Genomic DNA, 15,130 nt, shown 5'->3' on the forward strand with positions numbered 1-15,130 from the left:
ATCGCCATGTTTCTGCAAACATTTATGCACTATAGCATGTAGGTTAGATAGTAAATTAATCCAAACAACAGACTATCTAAGCAAATAAGTCATTTGAAAACGTTCTTTAAGAAGTCAGTGTGAGTGAACAGTGTGAGTGATTCAGTGGAACCGCATCTTGCCTTCAAAATGAGCAAATGGCTTCACTTCAGCACATCGTGTCTGCATTGCAAGCGGGCTGCACGCTGCGATATAAGACTTTAGCTCGCGATCTGGGACGAGTTCATGGAATTGTCACTTGGCCATTCGGGTCAGTCTTGCATAGTGATGCACCGATCATGATTTTACATGGCCGATTCCGATACCGATTTTTTTCAAGAAAACTGGCCGATTCCGATACCGATTTCCGATTTTCTTTTTTACACAATAAAATAACAAGTATACATGAACAAGATGTTTATTTGGTATTTAACAGGTTAAATTGGCTTTTGGCTAATGCAAACAAGTCCGCAATCTGAAATTAACGGGAAATTGATTTGGAAATTAAAATGCTGAAAGGTGAAATTAAAGGCAACAACTGCATATTCTTCAATACATACAAAGATGTTACTTAAATCAGCATTTGATTTTAAATTCAGTGTAAAGAAAAAAGTCTTTACCAGTGAAATTAAATAAAACCAAAGTATATAATTGTTCCAAAATGTTAAATCAAATAATGTTTAGTGCAACGAAAAAAACTAAGATGCTACAGCAGGTGCTTTTTAAATCAAATTAAGTCAATGTCATTTTAAGGTAAAATAAAAATTATCATCCTATTGGCTACAGAACTGATAGTATTTCATTTCAAAAGTGCATGCATGTTCTTCTTTAGGCTACAAAAATAAGTATTTCGGCTTTGTCACAAGTTAGTCTGTTTCGTTCTCATCCGATCCAACAAGTGAGAAGCTGAGCTGAACAAACGCTCACTATCTGCTCGTGCAGGGCGCGGAGAGGTAAGCTCGCACGACTTCAGCTCGTGCAGGAAAGCGGCCCTTCATTCCCTTCAGCGGATCTCGTCTCTTCCCTCAGTTCTCCAGTTTCGCGAATGATTGCAATATAGGCGTATGTGCACGCGGGCGCACTTCCGGTAAAATCGGCAGAAAAATACAAAGAAAACAGGCCGGTTCCATTTTTTTGCCGGTCAACCGGTGCATCCCTAGTCTTGCATCATCACTAAGTTTATAATTTGCTCATCGTTTTAAGTAGGGATGCACCGATACCATTTTTTCAGAACCGATCCGATCCGATATTTAAAATTCTGAGTATCGGCCGATACCGATACCAATCCGATACCAATGCAGTTTTGTTTAAATCTATGTAGAATTTCTATACCTCAGTGTTTTGAACTGATAATCACTCTTTTGTGAGTTAAACACAATCTACTAAATACAGACAACTTCATTATAAAGAAAAACAACAAATTATAAAAATAAATCACAATCTATGACAAAATTACTACTATAAACTAGATGGTGGATAAACTAGATTAGTGAATAAAAAGCTCAAAATGTTACTCTAGAAAAATCACAAGTGCACAATAATTGTATAAAATCTAAATCTGGTTAAATGTTCTAAAATACATTCATGAAAAACAGGTAAATATATTTATAGATATAGAGCCTATACTAACAAATTAAAAGACATTTATTTTAAATGTAGGTATAACGCAGCTTTTTAATGAGGCAGCAGCATATTATAGATGGGGCAGAACAAGAAAGGCTATTAATAATCTTTCATAGCGTTAAGGTATTATAATACTAACGGCTCCAATTGAGAGCGGCACGTATGCGCATCCCGTGCACAGGATGATGCGCTTGAGTCACAGCGCGCCGCTCCGTCTGAATTGAAAAGTTAAACTTTAAAACACAAACGGAAGATATATCTATGCGTAGTGTATCTATCTATGCAATGTTTCACTGAGGTGTTTCTTTTAACAGTTTTAACACTTCAGCTACCGTGTGTGAAGAACAACACAATCTCTAGTCCAGTGTTGTGATCTAACAGACACCCGGTAGAAAGTAATGTTAACACGATTTACAGCATTAAACTCAGCAAGATAAAGTCAAGTTATGCAAACCATAGAGCGTTATATACAGATCAAGCGTAATAACAGGAACACTGAATCATCTTGGAGAGAGTTTCATCGTGTTGACTGTCGTAACCGAACATGACACACAGTTTAAAGCTGAATGGAGAATGTCTGACAGACCATAACACTTTATATGGTGCACGAAGAAGAGTTGATGATGCTTTATAATGTTTTTGTGCCTTTTGTGGGGCACTGGGGCTTAACAATAACACAGAATATTATACGCACAGTATCGGATTTGGATCGGTCCTGTCTGATTGATACCCGATCCGGCAAATAATGTAAGTCTTGCCTATTTAAACACTGAAGTGATTTTACACAGTAGAGTACAACTAAATGTACACCTTAAGAAAATCACTCACTGCTCTTGGCTAAATAACTTTTATAGGAATATTCTATTTAATTTATACAGTTAAGACTATTCTGAGTTATTTTATATTTTATTATTCAATTTTTGTGGTAGGATATGTCTTACCTGAATACTGTTAGACCTAACTGAAAAATGTACTGCAGTTTATTTAATTTGTATCTTTATTCTATTGTATTTATTTGTGCTACTGCTTGTAATGTAATTTGTTTTATTATTGGATTTATTTATATGAATTCAGTTCAAAGTTTGAAATCAAGCTTTCTTGTGCTTCCTTGTGCAAGCTATTGTAACAGAATAACCTCATTGTAAAAACAAATACATTGAGTGAGCAAAAAATTATAATAAATATGTATAAAAATCCCCCCAAAAGAAAATTCAGGCCCTGAGTGAGCAAGAAGGAAGTTTAGGAAATGTATTCAGAAGGAAGCTGTGATGTTTATCTTTTATTTTGCATATTGCTGATGGCCCTTTGGCTCTGGCAGGGCATTTATCCATCTATCAGAGCTCCAGAGAGGCCTTCATCATCACCAGCCCCCTCTTTCTCCCTCTAGGCCTGTGTCTATCTATCTCTCACACTAGGACTGCTTCTGACTGGCAGGTCATGTTGAGCAGCTCCTCATACAGGTACCCTGATGCTCTCACTGTGATTATGGGAGCATTCAGGGTGAGCAAAACAATTCAGCTTTTTTAACTAAAGAGAGTGTACTGTGTCTCTGATGGGTTGAGAGTTAATGCGCTTTGTGTCGAAATCAGAGTATGTGCTTTAAAACAAGTTGCTATAAATTCAGTGAAGAATGTAAACCAGTTTTCTCTTATTTTGGCCAGTATAAGTTTAAACGTATAATCATGGGAGTCAGAAGTAAAAAAAAAAAAATGTAGGGGGGGTCCTCTCTCAGAATTTTTTTACTGGAATAGATGCCATTTACATTAAAGCTGCAGTCCGTGACTTTTTGCGCTCTAGCGGTTAATAAACAGAACTGCATGCGTCTTGCAGAAGAACATTTCAGCCGAAGCTACTTCTCTCTGTTTATGTCTATGGCGAGTCACGCAGGGACTGTGCTCCTCCGCAGCAGTTCCTACCAGTCTGGCCTGAAATAGTCCCAATATAAACACTTATTATAAGTGTACCATAATAATTCAGGGTAAGACAAAAACACGTTTTGGAAAATGGATTCATGTTGTACATTCTCATTGTATAATTTTTGTAAATCTTGAACAAAAAAAAAGTTACGGACTGCAGCTTTAAGTACAAATATAAAGCCTTGTTTACTAAACGTCTGGTTGGGCCAGACAAAATTAAAGAAATCATTTAATCTTTTAGAACAGTAATAGTGTAGGGGTAAAACACATGGCATCAAGTTTTGACACAAATCTACCCGAGGTTCGAATCCGCCTTTTGCCGAACTCACTCTAATCCCTTTTCCCATCACACATCAGATCAGAAAGGCATTTATTTTCAATAAAAAATAAAGAAAATATTAGAAAAGTGCAAATAAAGCATCTAACGTGTTTAATAATATGTGTTTATCGGTTAGGGGTAGGTGACCAGACATGCGCTGAATTAGAGACGATAAAAGTGAGTGGGTCCTATATCATTGGTCATAAAAAGTGGGTGGGTCTTGTCCCATCCACATATAATGGTTCCGAAGCCCATGCATATAATGTTAGAAATGTGTCAACCTGTAAAGGAGATCTGTAGTACAGTTTAATAAACAAATCTGACCAGAAGCAGAAAACTATAAGCTTTATTACACTATTATCAACATAGCTGCTAATACTGTTAAAGGAGAAACTTCAAAAATCTAGTTCAAAACACAACTGCAAAGGTCTTGAAATGTATTTTAGTTTTTTTATGTTTGTTTAATACATTTTGAGGAAAACCAAATGTGTACACCAAATTCACCAGAAATGTTGATGCAGAGGGTCTAAAAAGTTAAAGGTGCAGTATGTAATATTGACAGCTAGTTTTGAGAGAGAGTTGTAGAATCTGCTATCTCTGACCCAGTTCATTTGCTGGCTTCCATGGCTGTAATACACTGTTTTCTCCACCAATTTGCAACCCAGGGTGTCAAAATACTATTGGGTAAATTAGTGGGTGGGATCACACAGAAAAAAGAAAAAAAAAGCCCAGACATTCTGACAAGGCATGCACATTTCAAAGAGTATTGCGAGAGGTCCTGTATTGACTGCTTTAAAGGTTATAATGGAAGTGATTTTTTTGATCATGCTATAGATTGTTCATGGTCAGCGTCGGAACCATGCTGCATTGATATAAGAGAGGATGTGTCATAAGTAGAGTTGTTCCGATTCCGATACTAGTATCGGAAATATCACCGATACCACAAAAAATTCTGGCATCGGTATCGGCGAGTACTTGAACCCATGTACAGATCCGATACCATTTTCTTAAACAAGACCTATTTATGACCGCAAGCTTTGCCTAACCACTGCGCAGTTCCTCTACTCAGAATGCATTGCAAACACAGGAAGTTGTGCTGTGTTGCCACAAAGAACTACTGTTTAGAGCAGCGAAGAAGAAGAAATGAAAACGTGTTAGCAGGTGGCTATGTCCGCTCTTTACTGGCTGTTTAGCAGTATTTCGTCTCTGTGTGAATGGCGGGCGCCCGCAAGCGCACATAACGCGCGCATGACACTCGCGCTGTCTTTATAATCTCTGCCGTGAGTCACTATCAAGCGGAAAACTCCACCAGTTTCTCTACGTCCATATTCACAGTCTATGGTCACTATATGAGGACACGAACGCATAAACTGTCACTTCATGAGAATTTACCGTTTCATTTGGGAAAACTGTCATATAAGGAACACAGACACTGAAATATCTTCACGGCTACCCATCAAAATAAAAGTTTGGTTTAAAACATTTTAAATTGACAGAATATATTAGGCTACTGCTGTACAGTAGATTTAGCTACGTCTCTATGTAATAATAATACTTCTCTACTAATAATAATAATAATGCCTAGATGGTTGCTTATTTTTCACTTGTTTTGTTGTAAAGAGATTATTTTCTGATTAATATATATTTTTATATTCCTACATTTATTTGTTGCACTGTTTTTTATACAGATATTGTACAACTTAAATACCTTTTTCAGTTTGCAGTGTTAGATTTGTGGCTGCATTTGAAGTTCTTTTTCGCTTAAGAAAAATAAATAATATTACTGTCAAATGCATGTCAGATAATAAAAATACTGTAAGGAATACAGTAGTTCACTGTATGTATTTTTTGTATTAGTCTGAAGCACACCATAAAATAATTCTAGCAATTCATACAGGGCTAGTAGTATATACAGATACACACCCAGGTATCGGATCAGTACTCGGTATCGGCCGATACCCTGAGCCCAGGTATCGGAATCGGTATCAGGAAGGGAAGGGAAAAATGGTATCGGAACATCTCAAGTCATAAGTGTGGAATTGTGAATAATATTGTCTGTTTCTGCTTCAAATGTGGCTCATCCAGTCATATTTATAATGTAATGCTAATTTGTGTTTTTTTTTTTTTTTTTTTTTTATTACTCGTGTTGTTTAATGTTAGCAGTTTGTTTGTACTGATGCCAGATTTATTAATTTGTTATGAATAATCTTATGTTTTGTTTTGTGTCAAGTCCTGCACCACCCAACCACCCACGTTGTCATATTTGTGTCACTACAATATTGTCAAATAGACATTGTTTACATGCTACATTTACATATATTAATTTGGAAGATGCTTTTATTCAAAGACTCTTAAAAATGAGAAGTATCACAAGCAATTTATCATAAAAGCCAACAAAAGTATATATTTTTTTAAATTAAACGTTATTAAAGGGATAGTTCACCCAAAAATTAAAATTACCCCATGATTTACTCACCCTCAAACCATCCTAGGTGTATATGATGTTCTTCTTTAAGACGGACTCCGATATATTACAACATTTCCTGGCTAATCCAAGTTTTATTGAATTGAAATGCATTGAAAGGCATTGAATGGGAGCACAAAATTTGATGCTCAAAAAAGTGCATCCATCCATCTATGGTTGTGGATATTGTTGTGTAAAGTATTTTGAGGTTGAATTTCTAGCAAAACTAGATATATCTTGATATATACTGTTAGTATGATATGCTAGAAGATTGTGGTCTTTGTGGCCACTTGACAAGCTAAATTGTCAAATGTTTGTCTCTTTTTGCCATTTCATTGTCAAGAATCATCGAATGGCGATTGTGTCCTTGTAGGTAAGGACCTGTGCATAAGTTTGAATACATGCTCTGGATGTGGTTGAGTCAACAACGTGTTTTGTTATTAGCAACTTGTTCTGTATGCACAAAATAGAGTGACCTGTAGAGTTTCTGTGGTGAGCTTGGATTAGCTGAGAGAAACTCCCGATACACCTGAGGGATTTACTTTCTCTTTATGTGCCCTCTCACACACACACACACACACACACACACACACACACACACACACACACACACACACACACACACACACACACACACACACACACACACACACACACACACACACACACTCACTCACTCACTCACTCACTCACTCACACTCTCTCTCTCTCTCTCTCTCTCTCTCTCTCTCTCTCTATCGCTCTATCCATCTTTATATATATCGATCTTAATATGGCTCTCACTTGCCCACCTCCTCAATCTATTAATCTATTATTAATAATAATTTTATATTGATCCAAACCTAGAGCTTAAGTTAATCTTTTTCTAAACCTCCCCACTAACTCCCACTTCTGTTGCTCAGTCTTTCTCGCTCTCGTTCTCTTGCTCTTGCTCTTCGTCTCCCCAGCAAAGTGTAAGGCAGCAGGTGTGCTGTCACAGGCAATGAAAGGGCCAATCACCTGGGGAATCAAAGAGCTCGTGACTCTGTCACTCCACACATCTTCTAACAGACAGCCCACTATTTATACCTCTCCCAGGGTAAAAGTGAGAGCAAGAGTGAAATTTCTCATTTTGTGAGAAAGAGGAAAAAACGAAATAAATGGAAATGGGGAGATGTGTTTGAAGGGGCGATTTAACAAGTTTGAAAAGTTACACAAAGGAGAGAAGACACCAGAGGGGTTGTTTCTGTTTTATGGCTGACACGTTTTTCTTTATTTTTGTCCTTTAGCTTTCTCATTCATGCATTTCACTGATGATACCGTGTCGTCCATAAATGTGTGCTGATACTGTTTTCAGTTCTGTTGCTTTGCAAGGCGATGATTGTGATAAGGAGGGAATGTTTAATGAGGCGATGCAGCAGCTAAACGTAGCAAGCGCCGCCATGAGGAAAACACTCCACTCATTAGTATCTGCCATTCTCTACAACTTGCATGTAAATGCTTCTCTGCATCTGTGATGTTTTTAGCTCACTTTTTTGTGTGGAAAATAAACATCAAAACTTAAAAACTGAGTTTCTGAAACTGCTCTGAGGACGTGCTGTGAAGAAACCCATATCATGACACAGTCATGCGGGGCCAATGCCAATGCATGTTTTTTATTGTCCTGTGTCACAAACTGAAAATACCACACAAAATGGCCAATTAAAATGAACCTTTCCAGCTCTTTCAAAATAGCTTGTTTATTTGTCCTTTGCCTTCTCCGTTTTTTTATTTGATTTGTTACATTCATGATTACAGACATTTCTCAAATTAATGGAATATCTGATTTACAGGTTCAGACTGGTATACAGTGGGAGTGGATTTGACGGTGATGGATGTCAATGACAATTCCCCAGAATGGACAATGGTCCCTTTCCCCTACCTGAGTGTGGTCTCTGCTAGTGCCCCACCAAACTCACTAGTCTACAATCTTCAAGCCAGAGATGGTGATGAGGGCATCAATGGAGAGGTGGAATATTTCCTGTCGGATGGTAAGCAGATTTCCCATCTGCCTGCTTAATAAATTCATGCATATAATTAACTTTTATTAATTACCTTTTATTCAGCCAGGATGCATGAAACTGATCATGTAACAGTAAAGCGAAAGCAAATCAAATTTTTATTTATATACAGTAGTTTGGTATATAATATACTGGTAACTAATTTTAACCAATTGAACCTCTTGTAAAGTTTTACCATCATAATATACTGCTGCTTTTGGGCGGAAACTTTGTATCTCCATATTTTTTACTTTTTATTTAGATTTTTTCATAAATCGTTTTGGCCCTTTACGCCTGTCTGTGTCTTGCCAATATTAAACCAATGAAAGGTATTAAAAAGAGCTTGTGACTAGGGTTGGGAACCGAGAACCGGTTCTTATGCAGAACCGAAACTGATTTTTGAAAAATACCAGAACCGCGTGAAATTCCTAAGTTTCGGTTCCGAAAACGGTTCTGGTGCAATGTGTGTGCGAAGCGCTGGAAGCGTATCCTTTAATAGCGAGTGACAGCCAGTGTTGCCAAGTCCGTGGTTTTGTTGTGAAAACCTGGCAACCCTGGCTCACCTCATCATGAATATTAATTACGTTGCCTGCCGCTTCCAGGAGTGCAACGCAGTTCAGCACTGAAAGCCCTCGCGCTACACATTCACGGTTTTGCGTCAGATATTTTCTCGTTGACCACCAGCATGGCGAAGAGAAAGTCACAAGTATGGATTCATTTCCAAAGAATGAATGATAATGAAGCAAAATTTAACACATGTGAAAGTTAATAACATGCAAAGGAGGCTGCACTAGCAATTTGACAAAACATTTGCTACAGCACAGAGTGCCACAGGGCTTATACCAGATTTATAGTGAAAGGCATATATATATATATATATATATATATATATATATATATATATATATATATATATATATATATATATATATTATATAATTTGTCAACCGTTGAGTCACCATGGTTTAGCTAAGCGTTTAGGCACAATAACCTTTGTAATGCTGAATTGCAATTTATTATTTACAAGTTCACTGAATAACTGAATTACTATTAAATTAATATACAACTAATTAATAAATATAACTAATAAATATAATTTATAACTTGGTTTTATTCAGAGACAGAGAGATAAAATGTAATAAGACAATTTCAGAGGTGTTCATTTGAAAAAAAAAATGTGTTGCAAGAATGGCTTAATTAATACTGTAATATATGTACAGTACAGGACTTTTTTGACATTGCCAACCTGTAGATAAATTTTAGAGCAAGTAATAAACACAAAATGGATTGTTTGAGTTGCGTTTTGTGCCTTTTTCCTTTACCACTATTTGTTTAATAATTTTAATGGAACCGGAATCGGAACCGGAATCGTTAGGCGGAACCGGAACCAGAACCGGAACCGGAAAATTTCTCACGATTCCCAACCCTACTTGTGACTAAACCTCATTACAAAGTGTTTAATTATTTACAAGAACATTTTTTTTTTTTTCTTGAAAAGTAGCGGTTTTGGACATACAAGGTTTCAGCTCGGCAGCAACAACATGCATGTGCTCAACATATTTACAGTAAGAACTAATTTTTAGTTCTGTGAGGTTGATAAATTCTGATATTCAACAGGAGGTGACGGGAGATTCGAGGTGGACAGGAAGAACGGTCACGTGCGGACGACAGGCCTCCCCCTGCAGAGAGACAGAGAATACCTACTAACAGTGGTGGCTGCCGACCGCCAGGGCAGCCGCAGTCCTCCCGCCGTAGTGTCCATCATCGCAGGTCCAAGAGCTCCTCAGTTCACCAACGTGTCTTATACAATTTCCATACCAGAAAACACACCAGAAGGACAACCGTGAGTAAAGCCATAACACTCAGGCATAAACACACACCCAATCTCGTAAATGCAGCAAATCTTATTTCCATAGTGTAATTCTAGCACGCCCTAAATGCATCTCCCACGCTGTGAGAACACTGCTTATCCATCAGGGTAACAAATAGAAACAGGATCATACTGCACTTACAGCCATCCCGCGCCCTCTGCTTCTCGCTGGAGCGTAGCTTGTGTGAGTCATCGTGTACTACACTATGCAAAATTCATGAAATAATGATCTTTGACTATGTCAGCGTACAGCGTGCATTAAAGATGCATGAACATCAGAATTTTGTTTTGCTCGTTTAGGCAGCCCCCAGAGGTTAACCAGGTAATATATACGATAAAAGCCTCTAAAAAAAGAAATTTTTTGGCTCTCCCATATAGGTGACAAATAGACCCTTAATTATTTTGTCTTTGTACAGTCAGTGTTAATTGTGTAGCCCTTTGATATTAGATGAGTCACTGTGAAATGACTTTCTTGATGCTGCTACAGGGAAGCATGATTAGCGCTGCCCTACACAGATGTATTAAATCAGGCATTGCCTTGTAGGAAATTATCCTAAATCCATGTGGAATAAGTGCTTACTGGATCCATTTATGGCAGCTGCATGTCATTAAATATGCATTGCATGCTGCGGTATATTATTTTCCTCATTCACACCTGTGATTCCACTATATTGTTGCTTTCAATAAACTTGGCTTGGCATTGCCAATGGGAGCCAAATCTTACTGCATTTAGTTGGCTTCATCTATAGCTATGCAAAAAATATGGTTAACTAACTAATGTAAGGATAAGAATATTGCTCATGGCACAAAAATGGGGGTGACGGTAATCTTATTGCCAAACATTCTGATCTCTGCCAGACAGCTAAGGCAGTCCAAGCCAACAGGCACACTCTGCCAGTGGGAATGGAGTTATAATATCCACAGTACCTGAAAGGGAAGTCACATTTACCTTTGTGCATCTGCCTGTCTACCGTTAAGCTTCTTTGGGATTACAAAAATACATTTATGTCAATCTTGACTGCTTGACTGTGTGATTATCATAATTTTGCCTTTATTTTCTATGGTCTGAATGTATCACACAACTCGAGAAACTCAAGCTCCATAAATGAATGATATAATTTAAAAGACAGTTTTTTAAGAAATGCATGTTAAGAAGAATACTTTATTTCTTCAAGGTTTAAGTTACATGTGTATATAACAAATGTCATATATTATATAGGCTATTGGCTAGTGTTAATAGTAATAATTATAATAATTGATAAAATAATAATAATATAATAAAGTGTGTGAAAGTATGCATATCTCATTCAACTGAATACATCACTTAACAACACGGCATGTCACAATCAGTGATGAAGCAGGCAAGAGCTAATGATCTGATATTGATGTTTGATATCAGTGATGTAAAACCTTTGTTGTAATGACTTAAGGATACACATTTTGAATTTTTAAAGATTGTGGGATTAAGCTTGCTACTGAGGATCATTGAATTAAAGCTTCCGTTTTTTTTTGGGTTACTTTCATGATCATTTTATGTTGTGTTTTGGGTGTATTTTTGGAGAAGCATATTGATAACTTATTTTGTGTCCCTCATCAAACAAAATACATCATATGATTTATAGTTGTGGTTAAACAATTACAGATATATCATCATTTTAAAGTGCCCCTCTTATGCCATTTTAATTTTGTTTTGGAGGTCTCCTACAACAGGTTTACATGCATCAAAGGTCAAAATCACTTTCATTTTCTCATAATATACATTGCACATCATAACATTTTTCAATGATTCTCAAACGACTCAACGGGTGAATCAGTCTCTCTAAATCCCTCTTTTCCACAAGCTACTCTGCTCTGATTGGCCAGATGGCCCAGTACTTTGGGATTGGTCTACCGCGTACAGCGCATTTCGGAAACTAAACGGCCATTACCATAACTGAACTTCAGCTCCGTTCAAAGGCTTCCTAAAGCTCAGTGATTGTACGCACTTTTAAGACCGTAATGATGAAGTCGATTTTACCTTATCATTCCGAGCGCGAGTCCGATGATGAAAAACATTGGAAGAACTAGTTAATCAAGCCAAACCTCCATCGCAAGGATGTTTCTCAGTGATACACTATTTATTTTGAGGTACATTATGAGATATTGCAGCTGTTCCTCACCATCAGCATAAGTGCATGTCCATCAACGAACCAATGTGTATATTTCTCATTTATTGCGGTGCACATGCGGGAACTGTATCAACAACAGCGCATACGTTAGCTGAGCACTGCCGTGAATAAATGATGTAACATAAACATTTGTAAAACAAATCTTGCTCCATTCTTTATCTTTTCTCAAAGTAGTAAAAAAGACAGACAATCTGCATTGATAGACAGTTTTATAGGTAATAGTGGCCCACAGCTGCTTAGATTAACTATTTCACTAAGACAGTAATACTGTGAGTTAGCCAGTTAGCTGAAAACTTACACAAAATAAAAAAGAAAAAATACAAAACTACATATTTTGAACACCCGGTAGAAAATATACATCAATAATTATTCATACTTACAGGTTGTTATTCTGTGGAGCAAGCTGGTTCAAATAAACTGGGTACGACCCATCTTTCAAGCGCAAGCGTTTTGCGAATCCCGCATTGAACTCAATAATAACCCCCACGTTGATATTTGAGAAGCAGTCGTCAGGAAAATGACGTTTGAGGGTGGGTCAAGTTGTTTGCGAGCGGACGACGTAAAAAATAGGTGGGCATTGCACAAATTTCTTTTCTAGTGATGTAGAACCGTCACACAGTGGGATTCGAAAAACAAACGACTTGTAAAGGTGGTTCAGATTCTTTCTTTTGGGAGACAATACTTTTATTTATCATGCACTTTCTACTTTACAACTTTGCAGAATGTTTACATTCACAAACAGCTAAATTACACACTGCAAGAAAGTGAATATTCAAAAAATCATAATAGGGGCACAGGGCACTTTAAGGTTTTAATATGTATTAGTATGTTGAAATGAACATTATCCTAATAGATTAATAAATGCTGCAATATTCTCATTTTCATTAAGGGTTACATTTAGCCATTATCAATTCTCACTGCTAACTATGTTTGTAAGTATTCATGTGATTTTCCTTCTTTGATAAAGCGTAAAATATCATACAATTGTTTTGATACACTTTAATTGCTGGGTTTTGTCTTTATGGGCCACTGAAGTCTGATTTGTCATGATTTGACCCAGTGAGTAAAAAAAAAAGAGAAAAAGTGATAACAGTCATCGGAAAGGCAGATGCAAAATATATATATTTTTTAACATCAGGAGGAAACTGTTCTAAGTGAGAGATATCCAGAAATGGCAAATTCTGGCCAGGTCATGTTTGTAAATGAGAAGTGGTTCTCAAACAGTTCACTGGATAAATAAAGGTTAAATAAAAATAAATAAATAAAAAATTATGAGAAATACCTTTCAATTCCTGCTTGCTTTTTCAGTAATTATTTTATTTTGCTCCATATGTATTTGAAAACCAGCAAAGTACTGTACTGATTTGTTTATTCTGCCTTTACACAAGATCAATGAGCCTGTGGCGAGTCTTTTGTACCATTTAACTTTACATTATTTCCTAAACAAACAATCCTCCACACCCGCAGTCATTTTCTCAATATAGCTAAATGTTGGTGAAGATATACTGCCTTCACCTTGGAAGTTGGTATGAATTAAACTTTCCACAGATGTCCGTATTAGCTCAAAAGTCCTTGGTAAACTTCTAACTTTACCTTGGTAACCTATTTTTCCTTTTTTTCCTTTTGTGTTTGCTCACTTATAGAACACCATAATCAATATTATATTCAATTAGGTTGCCTCTCTCTCTCTTTGTCTTTTCTCATCCAGCTTCCTAGTAACTCCAGCAGTGTCCTTCCAAAAACAGCCAGTAACTTACAGCCTGCTCATCAATCCCAGCAGTCTTTTCAGCATCCAATCAGAGACTGGGGAGATCAGTCTGACCCGTACTATTGACTATGAGAGCGACCAGCACCGCTACCTGCTGCTGGTGAGGGCCAGTGAGGATCAGGACAGTCTCAGTAGTGCTGCTGAGGTGAGTGCCCAGCCAGACTGGGACAGGGTCCTGATTTAAGATTTTTACACACACACACACGCATACACACACTCGGCACATTTTCTCAGAGCCCAACAAACACTCTCTTTAAATCATACAATGATTGTTCCCCTTTCAAAGGAACTCGTGCTGCGTCACCGCTTTGGGAACAAAAAAAATAATCTGCGTGATTGCGTCGTGAAGCACGTATGTCATCAGTCCAATAGAGAGACGGAACGTCATAGGCGAGTTGCGTCATAGACCCGGAAACTATAAAGCATCCCGGCAAACACACACCTCTAGCTTCTGTTGCCTTCAACAAGCGCTCTGTCATTTGTCACTGTCATTCTGTGTTGTGTCTGAGTTCAGACTTTTCTTATTTTCTCTCACAAGTTTGCACTCACACTGACAGTATTTGAGAGATTGTAAGGCAATGCCTCTTCGCGTGCTGCGATCCCGCCGGGCGCTCTTCGAGGAGGGCGCTCCCCGCGGCATGGGCCCCGCTGTTGCTGAGGCGCAGCGGCAGCTCATGACGTGGGGTTCACAGATGGATCTGTCGGAGGGGTCTGAGACGGGCCCGCCCTATCTCAGCCTTCACCCGTCAGATCCAGTGCCGCTTCTCATGGTTCGGGGGCCCACGCTGCGGTTTCTCCCGCCCGGGTGGCGGCCGCTGCGCTGCAGCTGTCTTCCTCTGAGGAGGTTGATGTCTGTAGCGTTGATGCGGGGGTTGAGGAATCGCCACCTCAAACCCCTGCTAGTGAGGAGCTCATGGAGGTTCTGAGCAGAGCAGTGGCTAAGTTAAACATTGATTGGCCACAAGA

General features: G+C 38.0%; 1 protein-coding gene across 1 annotated transcript in view; it reads left to right on the top strand.

Moving 5' to 3' along the window:
* Nucleotides 1-15,130, top strand: part of LOC307122743 (neural-cadherin) — a 337,292-nt gene that overhangs the window by 129,789 nt on the left and 192,373 nt on the right. The window contains exons 2-4 of the mRNA XM_079810925.1: nucleotides 8,152-8,349; nucleotides 9,976-10,201; nucleotides 14,105-14,309. Of these exons, the coding sequence (XP_079667051.1) occupies nucleotides 8,152-8,349; nucleotides 9,976-10,201; nucleotides 14,105-14,309 (629 nt within the window). The remainder of the gene's footprint in view (nucleotides 1-8,151; nucleotides 8,350-9,975; nucleotides 10,202-14,104; nucleotides 14,310-15,130) is intronic.

This window comes from Gobio gobio (assembly GCF_949357685.1).
Source record: "Gobio gobio genome assembly, chromosome: 2".
NCBI classification, from domain to species: Eukaryota; Metazoa; Chordata; class Actinopteri; order Cypriniformes; family Gobionidae; genus Gobio; species Gobio gobio.